Genomic DNA, 16,690 nt, shown 5'->3' with positions numbered 1-16,690 from the left:
GTTTCCATTTTTCAAACATACTCAAAGCATTATTGCCACAGTATCCATTTTTCAAAACAAATCATAGAATTTTTTCTTAAATTCTGTCACCCTTATTCACCAGGGGCTAGATTCTGCTATCTGGACTCATGCTGAGTAGTGCTTTACAAGGACTCCTCCTGGAGTCACTGGGAGTACTTGTGAAGCCAACGACTGCCTTGGCATGAATAATGGTGGTAGAACCTAGCCCTCTGTGATTTGCGGAATTCTAGGGTTTATTATTAACAAGTGTCTCAGGTGCACACGCCCCATGAAATGGTTTCAACTGAACAGTCACAAACTACTCAGAGAAAGGTCTATAGATGTTAAAGGAGGAAAACGAAAAAGCCTGTTGACACGTTGATACGCTGCTGATAAGGGAAACAAAAAAACCCACTTAAAAAAAATCAGTTGAGTTTTAGTCCATGTAAGCAGCAGCATCTGGGTTCTTTTCTCTCCAGACTTCGCGAAGATGTTTGCAACAATGCTGAAGATAGTTGCTATTATAGCAGCCCTTTCAGGTGAGAAAAACAAAGGACATAAATAAAATAGCAGGTGAGCTTTGCCAGCAAAGTAGGAGTACATCAGAGATTTACTTCTAGCTGGAATGAAAACTGTGGAGATGATCCAAAGAAAATATCTTGTGGAATCGTAACAGACAGAATAGTGATTTAGTATTTTGTCGTAGGATACTATTTTAGCATTGCCTACTTTACATTAATGCTTTGTTGCTGTAAATTGAGAAGAAGGCAAGAGTAAGCTTTAGTGTTTTCCAGACATCTCAAAATTAGATTTGTTCATGCTCGTCTTGTTTCTATGGGCTATATCCTTGGGAAATAATGACTTGGCGACGTTGGGCCCACGTTTCACTTTAGGCATGTGAATAATCCTTTGGACTTTATTGGGTCTACTCCTATGCTTAAAGTTAAATATGGATGCAAATCTTTGTGAAATCTGGGATTTATATGGTATATTAAGGCTTATACATTATTAATGCTTAAAGGAAGTTTAGTTACACTGAGCATTATTTTTAAGACATGTAGAAATAGACATTAAAAGCTTGATCCTGTGTGCTCCCAAGTACCCTCAACTGCTACTGAAGAAAATGGAAGTTGAGGGTGCTCACCACACCACAGATACACCTTGCAAGATAAAGACTTAGAGATGTTATTATTTCTTCTGGAGGTCACATGAACAATTTAAGCAGTTACTCCTGACTGTTGTTTATTATACACAAGTCTATTTTTCCTCTAAGCATAGCTAGTTACGTTACAAGTGTTAAGTAACTCAGTGTTAGCAGAGGTGTTAGTGAAACTATTTGGTTTAAATTTTAAAACTACAGATTTAGGTTTCAAATGGTGCAGATGTTCAGTATGGAAACTCAGACTGAGTACATCAGCAGTGCAGGCCTCTGCAATTGCCAACGTCAAGATACCAAATTACATTTAGTTTGTTAGAGATCAGGTGGGTGAGGTAATATCTTTTTTAGGGGGGCCAACTTCTGTCGGTGAAAGAGACAAGCGCTGAGCTCCACAGAGCTCTTCTTCAGGTCTGGGAAAGGTAATCAGAGTGTCACAGCTAAATACAAGATGGAACAGATTGTTAAGCATAAGGAATTAATTCATGTTGCAAAAACCCATTCAGAATGAAGTGGGCAATTAATACCTCTGTAGTCATAGGACAAAAGGAGAGTGAGGCCATGTCTGTACTTCCACTTTTGTGGGTATAACTTATGTTGCTCAGGGGTGTGAAAAAAATGACAGAAGTGCCGGTATGGACAGCTCTGTATCAGTGGGAGAATCTCTCCCGCCGGCACAGAGCAGCTACGCTGTAAGCTCCGTAGTGTATACTTGCCTTAGTGGGTTACAGATTGTTGTAATGAGACATACAATCGGAGTCTCTGTTGCATCCACAATTTTTTAGAGTCTAGCAGAGTGTTTGGTTTCCCGCTTAATTTATTTTGTTACCATTAAAAACTATATATTAACTTTTTCTGTAGCAAGCAACTCTCTCATAGTTATGCCATAGAGCATATAAACAGATTAAATACTTGTAAGGAAAGGCTTGCAAGATCAAGCACATAAACTTACTCACAGTTTGTCTCATTGACTACCTGCATGAGCAAGGGCTATGGGATTGATCCTGCACCTACTGAAGTTAATGGCAAAGCTCCCATTGACTTCGGTGTTGCTGGATCAGGCTCTTTGGGTCCAGTCCTACAAACACAATAGTGAGCACTAGCTTGCTACCAGCACTGGCTAGGATCCTGCCAGCACTGGATGAGAAATGCTGGCAGGATGGTGGTTAATAGGGCAGGTTGGAATATTTCCAGCTAAATGTATTTTCATTGAAATACGGTAATTCGTCGCAGCCAAAACATTGTGCGGCGATGTATCGATTTCAGCAATGGATAGGACAGGAAGGTTTCTGAGGTCCAGTGCTCTCTGGGCCCTTCTGACCACAGAGACAGAGAGAGAGAGATCCAACACCTGACCTTTTCAATTGGAACCCAGACATTTTGACACAAGGCTGTTTCGTGAAAATGTTTGAAAGATTTTGGTTTTGTTCTCATGTAAAACGAAAACCAATTTTAAAACATTGAAAGTTGTCCTCCTCCAGCCAGCTCTAAGGGTTAATACCAAAGAGGATAGCTTAACACAAAAACCTAGAGTGGTAGTATTATTTAATATTTATTTTATGCTCATAGAGAGGCCCCAGTCAGGATTGTGACTGGGTGAGAACAGTGCTGTTCTCTCAGTGAGAACAGTGCTGTAAAAACACATAGGAAGACAGGAAGGTCCCTGCCTTGAAGAGCTTAGAATCCATTTATAAAATATTTTCACTCATTGCAGTGGCTGATAAAGAAAGAATATTTAATAATTAAAATATATCAGAATCTATGGTATTTCTTTTCACACTATAGATCGTATCATACTATGGATTATTTGAGCAGAATACCCTATTGATGTTAGTGAGGATGGAGTTCTGTTTAAAAATTGGTAACAGCCCCCTAAGAAAAAATGCACAAATATTCCTTCAAAATAAGAATATTTTGTACCTGGTATCTCGATCAATTGTAAGTGGAACAAGCCCATCGGGAGCATTATTTTCTCAATGCAAAGTTTTCACACCTAATTCTCACATAGGAAAATACAGGAACCTTACATTTTTCTTCAATGTGGAACATTTTAAGAATGGACAGATGCACCATCAGAATCCTAAAGCTGTAGTTTGAAAATTGGATTCAACAGTATAACAAAAACCCCATTCTGCTGAAGTCCAGACTGCTTTACTTTAATGATTTCTTTTTGATTGACAGATGAAATTCACATTAGCTTGTTGCCTTGTCTAACCTTTAGGGACCAATTCCACATTCCTTTCCAACTCTGATTAACTTCAGTGTGATAAATAGGTGCATAAGAAATATATGATCCTACTTAAGGTTTGAAGGATTAGATTTTTATTTGTAAATGTTGGTAAATGTCAATTTCACCCATACATGCACAAACCAATGAAAAAAATATTTCCCTCTATACTAATTGAAATTTACAGAGAGGTAAAGAAAGAAAAATGCTGCTTGAGAACTTATTTTGAATCTCAACATCTACTGGCATTACATAATTATTGTCTGACCTCCCTATAATTTCCCCACAACCGTGGAATTGATAAAAATAGAAAATAATGCTTCTAAATAAACATCTGGTTTAATTATAATACTTATTTTTTAAAAAAATCAAATTTTGCCAAGCTTATCATACCTATTGCACACCAGTAATGTATCAATTATACAGGCAAGAATTATTGTCAGAATTACAGGAAAGTATGCAAAGAATTGTGTTCAAACAGACACTTATTTTAAATTGCAATAGACACCTTTAATGGTGTACTATATATTAAATATTTATTTTTGATCTCAACTCCATCTGTTTCATGTGGTATGTAGGTTGATCAGTTTTACAGAATTTCCTTTACCCCAGAAGGGGAAAACAATTCCAAAGATGATAACGTGACCATAAAAATAAATCCTAGTCTCACTATAACACAATATATCAGCTCACCCTATGCTCTAGAACGGGGTAGGCAACCTATGGCATGCGTGCCAAAATCGGCACATGAGCTGATTTTCAGCGGCACTCTCACTGCCCAGGGCCCGACTACCGGTCCGGGGGGCTCTGCATTTTAATTTAATTTTAGATGAAGCTTCTTAAACATTTTAAAAGCCTTATTTACTTTACATACAATGATAGTTTAGTTATATATTATAGACTTATAGAAAGAGACCTTCTAAAAACGTTAAAATGTATTACTGGCATGCGAAACCTTAAGTTAGAGTGAATAAATGAAGACTCGGCACACCCCTTCTGAAAGGTTGCTGACCCCTGCTAGTGGTAAATAATACTTAGGGCTTTTTACATTTTTAAAGCACCTAATTAGCTCTTGCCACCATTGCCCCCAGCTTCCATTTGGGAACAGCACAAATACATAGATGTGCACCAGAGCCTTGAGAAGCACATCAAGAAGCTAAGCTATTAGAGGAGAAGAACTGAGAAAGGATGCTTGGATTCTAGGAATCTAGGCTCCACAGTTTAGAGGAACCAGGTGCAGCAGCCAGTGAGACTTGGGACTGGCCTATCTGACCCTTGGGGACAAATACATATTGTCTGGGGTTGACGGTGCTGGGTGGTACCACTTGGGTGAGGAAGAGCAAGGAGCTCTGATGGTGGTTGTGAGGAAGAAGTGCAAGGAAGCAAGGGAGAGCTGGAAAAACAGATTGCACAGGTGCTGGAACTAGCAGTGCGGGGGTTGGGGGAGGGGGTGCTGCTGCACCCTCTGGCTTGAGAAGGTTTCTATTATATACAGTGTTTACAGTTCAATGGCTCTCAGCACCCCCACTATCAAGATTGTTCCAGCACCTCTGATTGAATGAGCTGGCTGGGAGATAAGAGTTCACGTTCCAGGCAGCAGTGAGCACTCAGCTGGGAAAGAATGTAACTGTGTAGTGTTGACCAGGCCTGGGAAACTTAGATTTATTTTTCTTTTAAAAGAGGGCATGGAATTTTAGTGGATCTGGGTCCTATTTCATCTTCATCCCTCCCCAGCTACTAAATCGAGAACACTCATCCGATCACCAGGGAAAAAGTTATTGAACAGAGTGAAGAGGGCTATCACAGGTCTCCTGCAGAGCAGGGGGTGGGCGGGGGAACCAGTCCAACAGAACTCAAAGCAGTGTTTCTTAGCGTGCAGCAGCCCCTGACTGATCTCCCCTCACCATGCTTATTCCCTGCAGGCCACATCAGCAGCGTGACTGTGACAGCTCCCCAGAACATGGTGAATGTCAGTGTTGGTGGAAATGCCACTCTTCTCTGCACTTATACAACAAGCGGGTCTGTGGATTCACTTTTCATTCAGTGGAGTTTTTACAGTGCCAAAGAGAAACAACCTCAAACAGTAAGGAGAGATTTGTTTTTTAAAATTTATATATGCAGCTGTACGTATTGTCTCTCGAAGGTCCTTCTATGGCCCCTATTGCCATAATAGCTGAGAATCTTTAATGGTTTATACTCAACACCCCTGTGAAATAGGGAAGTGCTAATAGCCCTATTTTACAGATGGCAACTGAGGACAGAGAGACTGACTTGCCAAAGGTCACACAGGAAATTTGCGGTGGAGCAGGAAACAACCCAGGTCTCCCGAGTCTCAGGCTAACATCCTAACCCTTGGGCTATCCTTCCTTCTCTGTCTGGCTGATGTTGCTTTCAATGCCATAGGTTGTTATTCTGCTTTCTTAAGATATTGGTAGGATCTAGACATTGAAAAGAACTAGTGGGTCATGTATACTGTGTTCCCCATTTTAAGGGTATAATGAAAGCTCTTTCCCCCAGCACTTGTATCTCCAGGTCACTATAAAGTTTCCTCATAATATTATTCAGTGTAACCCGGAAGGCAGCATATGCTAACTTCAGCACAGAGTGGGAGAATACTAATAGAGGTTTGTTCCCTTCAAAAGGACAGAAAACATCTTATCAGCCACTAAGTAAAATTTCATTGGCATGAAAGCCCTGTTAAGTACCTCCCAGCAGCACAAAGGCATCAGAAGAGCAGCAATATGCAGACACATAGTCTCATATTGCATAGCAGCAATATGCAGGGATCACCAGATCATCTAAACATCATACCTACCAGGGTTAGAAGCAAATTACACCTACCCCTTGTCGGTAGGCACATGAAACCTGACAGGCAGTGGAACCAATGAGGTGGAGGGGGAACAGGATGTGGGGAGCCAGTGCATTGGTTCTCCAATCTCTGAGTGCCATGGGGCTCCCTGCATCTTAGCATGAAATGTTTTGTGGTGAGGGCACAGATCCAGCCACAATCATGGTGCAGCTGGGGAAAGGGTGCACAGCAGCCTTTGGTAGCAGCACAGAGACCATTCTCAGGTCAAGGCACACACACACACTTGAACAAACAGATGACACCCTGGACCATGCCTGGTTGCTCTCCTCTGTGGCTCTAGCAGATGACCTTGCAGATTGTTTGAGTGGCTAATGATGGGTCCGGACAAATTTCTATCCATGCTTCTACTGCTTCCCTGGCCTTCTCAAGAGGTCAGTTACTCCATCTTCTTTGTAGTAAAACCTAATCCATTCTACACCTCCCTTCCCCCAACTGTAAAATACAAGGCTGTGGTAGCAGGTATTTTGTGGCCATCATGAGACTTCTGAACGTAATCTGCATATGTCACAGTAACTCTTAGATCAGTGTTTCCTGCTTCATGGTTACGTGCAGGCCTGGTCCTCTGTGTTCCTGAGTGCCCTCAGTTCCCTCTAACTTCAGGGAGAATTCCCTGTGCTCAGCACCTTGCAAGACTGAACCAATCTGCAGCAGCCTTTTCTCTATACAAAGAAATGGTGACTAAATGTGTCAATTCATTCTTTCTGTGCCCATGAAATACCCAGCTCTGGTGCCTTGTCATGGCCACTAGATACCTAGTCCCTTTGTCTTGCACAATTTCACTAACAGTTTTGTTCCAGAAATTCAGAGTTCTTGCTTGGGTGTTATAACTGAGAGTTGATTTAAACAGATTGACTGATTTAATACAGACCAGTAATATTGTTGTTGTTGATCAGTTTAACTGTTGTATACTTTAAGTGATATGCAGGAGGTACACCAGCACTGGTAGATCCACAAATAGTACTTGGATCATAAACTCTCTGAGGCAGGAACTGTCTGTATTTTGTGGATTGTACAGAATCTAGCACATCACTAGCATTAAAGAAGAAGAAGAATATATAGGCTTGAAAGAAATAGTTCTCTTATTTTTATATTAAACTGCTATCTGCCATACTATAGCAGTTAATAATAATTTGATAGCAAATATATCAGTGAGAAATATAAATTATGGCCCAACCCTGCATTCCTTACTCTATCAAGATGTATATACAGTACATTACCAGACTATATGAACTCTAAGAGTGACTAATTGTGTGAGTAAACATTGCTCATACCAGTAATCCTGTCCTCGTTAAGACTATTTGCATGAATAAAGGTTGCTCCTGTAATGGTTGTAGGATCATGCTCCATTTGCAAACGCAAGTTGTGTGCATTGCAGCCCTGTGTAATATCGTACTGTAATAGTCCAGTGTATTCTATTAAAATGTTAGTCTCACATTCAGACAGCAAGCACAGCACTCTAGTAGAATTCAAAAACATCCTTTTAGATTTGCTTAGAAACCACAATCTGTATTTTAGTTCCATTAAATTATTAATGCACAAAACCAACAAATAAAATATGTTTTCTGGTTGAAACTAAGAAAAATGAATAAATTGAAATTCTAAGTAACAGCTTTGGGCTTAGGGCTGATCAGAACCTTTCAAGGGATTCAGGCATTTGGAACCATGTGTAGAATGGAACTGGTGGGGAGAAAACAGCACCTGAGGTTTCTAATCATAAGATGTTGTGAATGTTCGGAGCTGACAACAACAACAAAGTGACTAAGACCCTAAATGCCCAAGGAACCACAAAGATCAAGCCCCCTTCAGGCTTCATCTGCTCTTACACACTTGGCACTCCCATGGAAGCTTTATGCCCACCAGGAGGGCTGCATGAAACACGAGTGAGGAAAATTGCATCTGACTTTCCTCCTATAAGAAACCAAATACATAGTAAATTCATTTTCATGTCATACCAACCCCCCCCACACATTTGTAATGGAGGACGTGCAGTTTTGTTACCTAGAGTGGAATCTAGAAAGGCCAGAGTTTAGAGGCAAAACATCCTTGTGCTTCCATGGTAGTCCAATTAGGGCATTAGGCACAATCCTGCAAACACATGCAGACTGCCACTGACTTCAGTGATCCTACTCATGTGCTTAAAGAAAAGCATGTGTATGTGCCATTAATGTAGGATTGGGATCTTACTCTTTTTTTTAAATGCTTTTAACTGTTTGTTTAACCTTGGATTATTTCGCTGGGGCCCCTCACAATAGCGCTGTAATACCTTACAGTTTTAAACAAATATAATATAAAATTCATCATGCAAATGCAAGTAATAGGGGAAGGAAGAAAGGACCCTGACTAAAGCCAGTGGATTTTCACAGAACTATTTGGCATATATATCCTTTTAAATAAACTCTTTACACTACACATTTTAAGATGCAATTGGTTTTTCAATCTTTCCTGAACTGTGCATGTATCTTAAATTAAATGTTCACATATTTTTATCCTCATCATCTGTTACCGTTAGAAAATGAATCCATTGCAGTGATGTGTCAGGTGTGTGTTTGCAGGGTTTATAACCAGCATATATAAATGGCACAGGCTAAGTGGGACAATTTGGGTAATTTAGCTTATGTTCAAAATTCTATAGTGCTAAACTATATCTGTGACACACTCTTTTGTCTAGATTAACCAATTGGCAAAAGTTACCATAACATACATACAGTAGAATGGTACAATACAAGAGTACATTAAATATACCAGTATTGTAGCTTGTGCTATGCATTAGAACAATCACAAAATTGACCAATTTTGTCAGATTTTAAGTAAAAAAATTTCCCCTCAAAATTTTTTTTTTTTTTTGCATTTAAAATGGCCTCTTGTCCCCCGAATGAAAATTTTTGTGGAAAAATTTTTCATTCAAAGTTTATCATTTTGCAACACCCAACAAAAACTAACCAACAAACACAACACATAGCCTGGATTCCCCCCGCCCGTTTTCATATTTTAAAAAAGCCAGAACATTTTTGCAAAAATTCCCCCCCCCCTTTTTTTTCAAAAGCATCTGTAGGAAATATTTACCTTTCCCCATACAGTTGTAATTTTAACGATCTCTGATGTGTTAGCAAATGTTAGATATGGTAAGGGGGAACCAAATACCACTCCACTTACTCATGTGGCAGGTCTACTTGTATGAGTAAGTATAAGCACCTTTTGCCTGAAATATATAACATATGCAGAGACATTATCCTCACCAGGTGTAAATCAACATAATTCTGTTGATTTCAATGGAACAATGCTGATTTACAGCTGGCCCATTGTTTCCACAGTAGCAGTGAGTAATAGAGCAAATTCTATGGAACTTCAGGATTAATGAAGGCAAATTTGTGTCATTAAACAAGATCAATGTTTCAAGTACATAAGGGATCATTTAGGGTTGCCTTGTCTTAAAGGCCTAACATGATACAGCAATGAGCCATAGCTGCTCTCATTTTAGAAAAGTCACAGTATTTTACAGCAATGGTCCAAATACTACAGCTACAAGGATAGTGGAGTGTTTAGGGCTTTACTGTAGAACATCATGGTAACTTTTTAAACTGTAAGGCTGGGTCTGACACTACTCCTAATGAAATCAGTAAGAGTAGGATCAGGAGTGCTGCCAATGTTAATTTAAGGTGTAAGTCTTGTAAGGCTATATAGCCATTATACCTGGCATCGGGGTACATAGTGCTGCTGTTTCACAGAGTATATTCAGAATGATCTTTTAGCTCCCATTGTGCAGTTGCAAGGCTTCTTTTGCTATTTGTTCTGGTGTTTTCATATCCTGTTCTGCATCGCCAGCCATATGCAATGCTGGCCACAGGTGCTAGAGAGTTAAAAGCAAAGGCAGTTAAACAGGAGAAGATGAAATACCACAAGCAGGCTGCACACAGACAATGCTATGAGTAGGGGTGCAGCAAGCTGTGGAATAACAGGTGTTAGCAATGAGTATTTCATAGCAAAAGCAGCTATATAAAGTGTGAATCTGGTTCTCCTTTGCTAAGTAGGCCACTGCAAAATATAAAGCCTCACCCTGTTCTTATCCTAAGAAGTTTCTTATCTCTTATGTAGTGTGTTACACCATTGAGTGCAATATGCATGAATAGAAATGAGATGTTGGTTTTTGTTCTGATAATATAAATGTGATAGGTTCCCCTATTTCAACCAAACATTGTAAATATCAAATTAACAGTGTGATATCAATGATTCTTTACCTGTTTTTCTCTCTGTTTTCCCCGATCACCATGGCTGCGCAATGACAATATTCTGCACTTTGATAGTGGTTTCCAGGGGAGGGAATGGGAGTTAGGTACCTAAATACCTTTCAGGATCTGGGCTAGAGTAATTAACTGACTGACCCCAAGTCACACATCTTGTCAGCAACACAGCAGGTGTGCAAACCAGAGCCCCAATCCTGCAAAGACTTACACACATGTTTAACTTTACAAACCCTGTGTGTAGCCTCATTGACTTCAACATTAAGCATTTGCATAATGTTTAGAGGAGGGGAACCCAATGTCTGGACGCTGTAATTGGCTCTGCACAGGCAGACTGGATTCTGCCACATGAAGCCAATTGCAGGATCAGGGCTGAAATCTCTTGACTCCAAAGTCTATATGGACCTATTCTTAAAGTCTACAGTAATGCCCCCAAACCAGATTAAATATGTGAAAGGTGGAATTACAAAAGAGATTGTGTGCTGTAACCAGTACAATACTGTTGTTGATAGCAAGTTTAAGTTAAAATATTAGGAGAGTGATGGAAATGAATTTGACACTTGCCATTACATTGCATGTTATACTATATGTAGTAGCAGAGTTTTCATTTTTTACAAAATTAAGCTTGACTATTTGCAAGTGGTGACATCACTGTCTTTGTAAAGACAGGGCTAAAGGACCAGAAGGGAAAGAATTTTAATAATAGGTGAAATTAATAATATTTTACATTTATTTTCTGTATCAGCTTTCATCCTGAAAGATAACAAAATGCTTCCTGCATCCCTACTATGAACAAACACCACCGCTAAAACAGAGCCACTCTGGGGGCAAAGGAGACAACTAATTGGTGCACAACCTACTGTGCAATAGTTGGGGAGGAGAGATTTTGGTTCAGGGCACTGGACTAGGCTCTGACTCCTCTAAAGGCTTCACACAAACCACTGAGAGCAAGAATATCCTTCCCCCGACCCCAGAGTGGTAGCAGGGGTGGTAATATCTCGTCCTCCCAAGACCCCATCATCAGTCTCCAACAGATGGAGACTGACAGCACTCATTGTATAGCCTGTTTGCAGCCTGGTGGGCTCTTTGCTGAGTTATAAGAAACACTCCCTGAGGGGCTAATAATGCTGCCTCCACATTACGGTCAGTTCCAGTTCAGGGAATGAGACACAACCACCAGGAAATCAGACCAATGTCTCTTGCATAGCTCTGTAGGCAGCTTACTAATTAGGCCCTCTCCATATTATAAGAAAACTTCTCTCGGGCCAAGCCTGATTTTAAAATTGGATTTATCAAATGCAGATTTTGTTGTCATGTACATAGGACTTAGATCACTGAGTTGGCACCACTGGACTGTTCTCTGCAAAGTGGAAACAAAACAGTTTCTAATTATGAGGGATAGGGTCGGATTGGGATCTGAGTTGCAACAGTGTCATTCTGGGATAATGCCACTGCTGGCAATGGAATTATTCTATATTGACACCACCATAACCAATTTCATCCAAGCCAGTGGAGTTACCTCTGATTGACACTGGGGGGACGAAGATCAGAATCTGGCCCGTAAAACAACAAGGAAAGTGAACCATGGTCTTGGAAAAAAGCAAAAGTACCGAGAGTCTAGAGAGAAAGGAATCAGAAAGAGATCAGGCCTTATCTGCTGTGCTTAGAGCAAACAATTACATTATGCACTTGGTTTGTGTAATTTTAGACATAACTCAGTAATATCACAATAACGCACCCTCACTCTACAGCTCAAGGTTTAAGACGTATTGTGAAACAAGAGTCTGCCTACAAATGCTGCTGAACAACCCCTTTATAACTTTATAACTTTGCTAACGTCACTGACTTATTCAGAGCAGTTGTATAGAGCGGGTGTTCTCATGTTCTGTGCTTTTGTGTGAACATTCAAAGTCACATTAAACTCTTAGATCAGCACGTTTCTACTCAAATACAGCATTCCCTATGCCGCAAAATTCAGAGTATGGATGAAAAGTCAGTCAATCATTGTCAAAAGACGGTGTATGTGACAGATGCACGGGGGAGATGTAGCTGGAAACACCAGGTAAGTAAAAATCTTTAAAAATTACATAGTTTCATTTTTCTTACCAGGTTGGAGCCATAGAAACATTGTTCTATATTGAAATCCTAATGCCAATACAAGAACTGAGGTGAAATAAAATAAATGCCCTATTTTGACTTTTGTTTTTGCCCTGATTTTTATTGCACTTTTCACAGCCAGAACATCAACGTTATTTGGCTGTAGCTTTTGTTTTTCCCACAGCTCTTCTGTGTGGCTCGACTAGGGCCTCAGCTGCATGGTATTCTGTCCAACGAGTGTACACCATCAGCCTCCGCACTGTGTCTGAGCAAGTGAGGTTTGAATTCAGATTTCCCTCACAGGAATCGAGGGTGCACCTTCTGATGAGATAACAGTGCAAGTTGTAAGTTGTGTTGCGTGCTTTCCACATCATTGTGCTAAAGAGAGGCAAGCTTCATCAATGGCAAACGCACAAGAATTGGATGGGGAACTGATGGTCTAACTTTTTCAGTACAATCTGTTCTTCGGAACCCTGAAGAGCTGCGGCTACCAGACACTCTTGGTACAAGGGCTTTACATGGGGGCAAGAACTCATTTCTGTTCCCTCCTGCTTACACTCAGAATAGAGCACCATTTGTGGGAGTGCAGTAATAGACACAGGCTGTTGTCCCATGCCAATGGAGTTCAGAACATCCACCATAAAGCAGGGTGCATTCTGCCCTGGCAGGAGGGATATAGAGGAACTCAAATGTGGATGCAGAATTGGTTTCCTCCGAAGTAGCCACAGTAGCTATCCGTTGTTCTACCTCCCATCCACACACCTCCAGAACACCATTTGACTTCAATGGGATTTTTCTTCCAAACTGAGCAGGAAATAGCCCACTGTATATTGAAGCTTAATACTACTTTTTAGAGTCCTGCATAGCCAATGTGGAAGAGAAGCCTATTTGTGCTTGGTGCATTACTCAAGAACATTTCAGCCACAGGTACGTGCCGTATGACACAGTGAGGGTGAGAAGTGACCTGATCTTCAAGCCCTTCCTGCATCACTGAAAGCTGGCCAAGGGCTGCTTTGATTTATATCGCTAATTTCCAAAGATTTCAGCCCTCCCCTGTCTCCTTGCTGTACTTTATAAGTTTCCTAAGATGCCTCCCCACACCAATTCTCACAACATGCAGCAGAGACAAGAGGCCTGCAGTCATCATTAATTTTTTTAATTAACCTGCAGAAAAAATCTCAGAATCGATGTATCAGAGTCCTATCATTCTCTGGCAGATCACAGTGTAACCAAAAAATGTGTGGAAAGGAAGCTCAAGTTGCCAAAGGCATTTGGGGCCAGATTTTGATCTCAGGCATGTGATATAAATCCAGAGTAACTCTGCTGAAGTCTAAGGGACTCTAGTGAAATCAAGGGAGTTAGTGTGGATTTAACCCTATATAGCTGAATTGAGAATCTGGGCCTTGGTCTCTGATTAGTAGTTAAGGTCTACAGCATTTGTTCTTTAACTAGCGTGTAAGATATTTAAAGGGAATAATTGCTGAATACATTTTTTTCTTCGCTGTTTTTTAAGTTCTGTTTAGACTCAGACCCTGGAGTGATGCAATGGTGTCAGAATGATAAAGAGGTTGATATGGGTTCTTCTCTGCCTTTATTTCTGGTGTGGAAAAGAATCTAGCAAAGTAATTAGAGAAAATGCTAATCAGAAAGTGATGAAACAGTGCAGTGTGGCTGGATCTTCTGAGTACTCAGTCCTGGAAGTCTGCAGCCCTTTGATTATAATAACATAGATTGAAATAATAAGGGGAGTGCCCCAGTTTTGGTGGTTGTCATCACAGGTAGTGCTGTAGAATGGCATTATCTCGCGGGAACTGGGTGAAGCAAGAGGAAGAGAGTGGGACAAGAGAAGAAAAGTATCCGTGTCCCCAAACAAGTCCATAGGGAGCAAAACAGAATATTGGACGAGCCAGGGGTGAGACAGTGTAGGGCACATGCCATCCCCAGGCCCCTTTGAATAAATGCTGCAATGTAGACTCAGCTGAGATGGAGAATCTTTATGAATAAAAAATACAAATAAAAAAATGAAGCCATGGGGTTCCTCCCCTGAAAACAATGAAGTACCTGATGCAACTACTTACATTTGAAGGGAGAGGAAGCTGATGGAGGAAAGTCTCTTCTCTGTTGAAGGGGTCAGGAACTCAGCAGGGGTCAGATACACTTGTGAGAGGGAAGAGATGGATAGAGGACTCCGAGCTGAGATTCCTCATTCTCCACCATCGGCTGCTGCTGCTTCCTCTGCTAGTAGGCAGGGAGCCCCAGCAAATCCCCACACAGGCATCAGGTTTGCCTGTTGCCCCCAATTCAGATGAGTCCTCATCTCACGAGCCATGGAGGAGGGACAGCCAGTATATGAGAGAGATGACTGGCTCCCTCAAGCCAGTGTGAGGGAGAAGAGGGAAGAGTTGAGCTTCCCCATGCTCTCCCTTATTTTAACCCCTGTTTGCAGCCCAAATCACATGCAAAATCACAAGGATGAATTGCTACAACAGCCTTGAAAACATACAACACTAAATTCTTCTCTCAGTTTCACCAGTGTAAATAGTTCTCTCATTTCCACCAGCTCCACTGACTTTGGTCAGCAGGGAAGGGAAAATGTTGACTTCAGTTGTGTGGAGTGGAGTTTGGAGAGCTAGATAATGAAGTCCCTTCTACAGCTGGGCAGATGCTTTCCTAGAACCAGGGCTGTTTGGCAGAAGCAATGTATGCAGGAATGGACAGATGACAAATACGTCTAGGAGTGACAAATATGTCAGTTTGTCGATTCACAAATGAGTCACCACAAGCATCTGTTCATGTGAAAAGTGGAAAGGCTTCATTTCTACCTGACACTCATATCAGCAAACCAGCCTCCACTGAGAGGCAGCACAAACACAGTGTGTTATGAATGTTTCACTGACAGAGAAGCCATTTTACCAACGCCCACATATTCAGCTCATCAGACCTGACCAATGTTCTGCCGGAGCATGGTATGGGGCATGCACAGTGGTCTCCTCTGGCTGCACTAAGCATGTTTTCTTTTTCTCCTTTTTATGAAAGTAATTAAAACCAAGATGATGCAGGAAAAGTTGGTGCCCAGCTTGTAGGCACCTATTGCACCACCATGTGGAACAGCCAGCTTCAGGAAGGACCTTTGGACTCCAACTCATCTGATTGGCCAAGACTATCAGAGAGACGGAAGGCCCCAGATTCATGCTTTCTTGAACACCTCCTTCTGGTTTATCAGTGGAATGTGATCCCAGGTTTGTTATGTGGCAGCTGACGTGATGGACAAGGAGACAGTGCTCCTACTTCCTGCCAAAACAGGGCAAAATGGCCTTTGGCCATTTTGTGGCCCAGGGCAAATGCACCACAAAAATGCAGCAGGTAACTGATGTGCCTGTTTTGTTCTTTCATTTTGTTTCTCTGGGAGCTTCATGTGCTCCTGCAGCCACCCCAGCAAACTATTCCATATTTTTTTAGTGGAGAGAACGTGCATAATGTTTTGTCCCCCCTTCCCACACACACTGCCTGATTCTCACAGTGATTTTACACTGGTGTCACTCCATCACCTTCATTGCAGTTGTTCCTGATTAACACAAGGGTAAATGAAATCTGAATCAGGCGCTTTGGGTCTGCATTATGTGTACATGAGATTATTATGTGAAGGGTGAAATTTTAGGAAGACTCCATCCTGATCATATAGTTGGATTTAGTTCTTTGAAAAGCCATTATTTTTTCTTATCTATCTCAAGACTCTTACAAATATATTTAGAACAAGTAGTAGCTTTATTGATTGATTTAGTTAATAGGAATATAAATCTTATTGTGTGTTTTGTGGCAGGCCAAAGATGCTCTTGTAAGAACCACTATCTCTTAAGGCAAAAGGTCCACCTTCCCCTGGGCCTGGCCACTTTTCCTTTTTGATACTCTCCAAAATGAAGTTTGGCAAGATGCAAACATAGGGCCAGATTCTCTGTGTCACTTTTGTGCTTCCCAATTTCTGGATTCGGCCCCTTGGCTGCTGTAAATTGTGCTGTCTTGCAACAACCCCCTACGGCCATTATGCTGTTGCAAACATAGACAGCAGGCAGCAAACTGTGGTCCTTTTCTTTCCACAGTACAGC

The 16,690-nt window shown here is 41.1% G+C and overlaps 1 protein-coding gene across 1 annotated transcript in view; it reads left to right on the top strand.

Annotated features, from left to right (window-relative positions):
* Positions 1–490: 490 nt before the first annotated feature.
* VSIG1 (V-set and immunoglobulin domain containing 1) overlaps positions 491–16,690 on the top strand; it is a 32,338-nt gene continuing 16,138 nt past the window's right edge. The window contains exons 1-3 of the mRNA XM_078854221.1: positions 491–539; positions 5,201–5,466; positions 12,445–12,552. Of these exons, the coding sequence (XP_078710347.1) occupies positions 491–539; positions 5,201–5,466; positions 12,445–12,552 (423 nt within the window). The remainder of the gene's footprint in view (positions 540–5,200; positions 5,467–12,444; positions 12,553–16,690) is intronic.

This window comes from Lepidochelys kempii, chromosome 9 (genome assembly GCF_965140285.1).
Source record: "Lepidochelys kempii isolate rLepKem1 chromosome 9, rLepKem1.hap1, whole genome shotgun sequence".
Classification (NCBI taxonomy): domain Eukaryota; kingdom Metazoa; phylum Chordata; order Testudines; family Cheloniidae; genus Lepidochelys; species Lepidochelys kempii.
The sequence above is the reverse complement of the archived record's forward strand: the minus strand, read 5'-3'. Positions and strand labels throughout refer to the sequence as shown.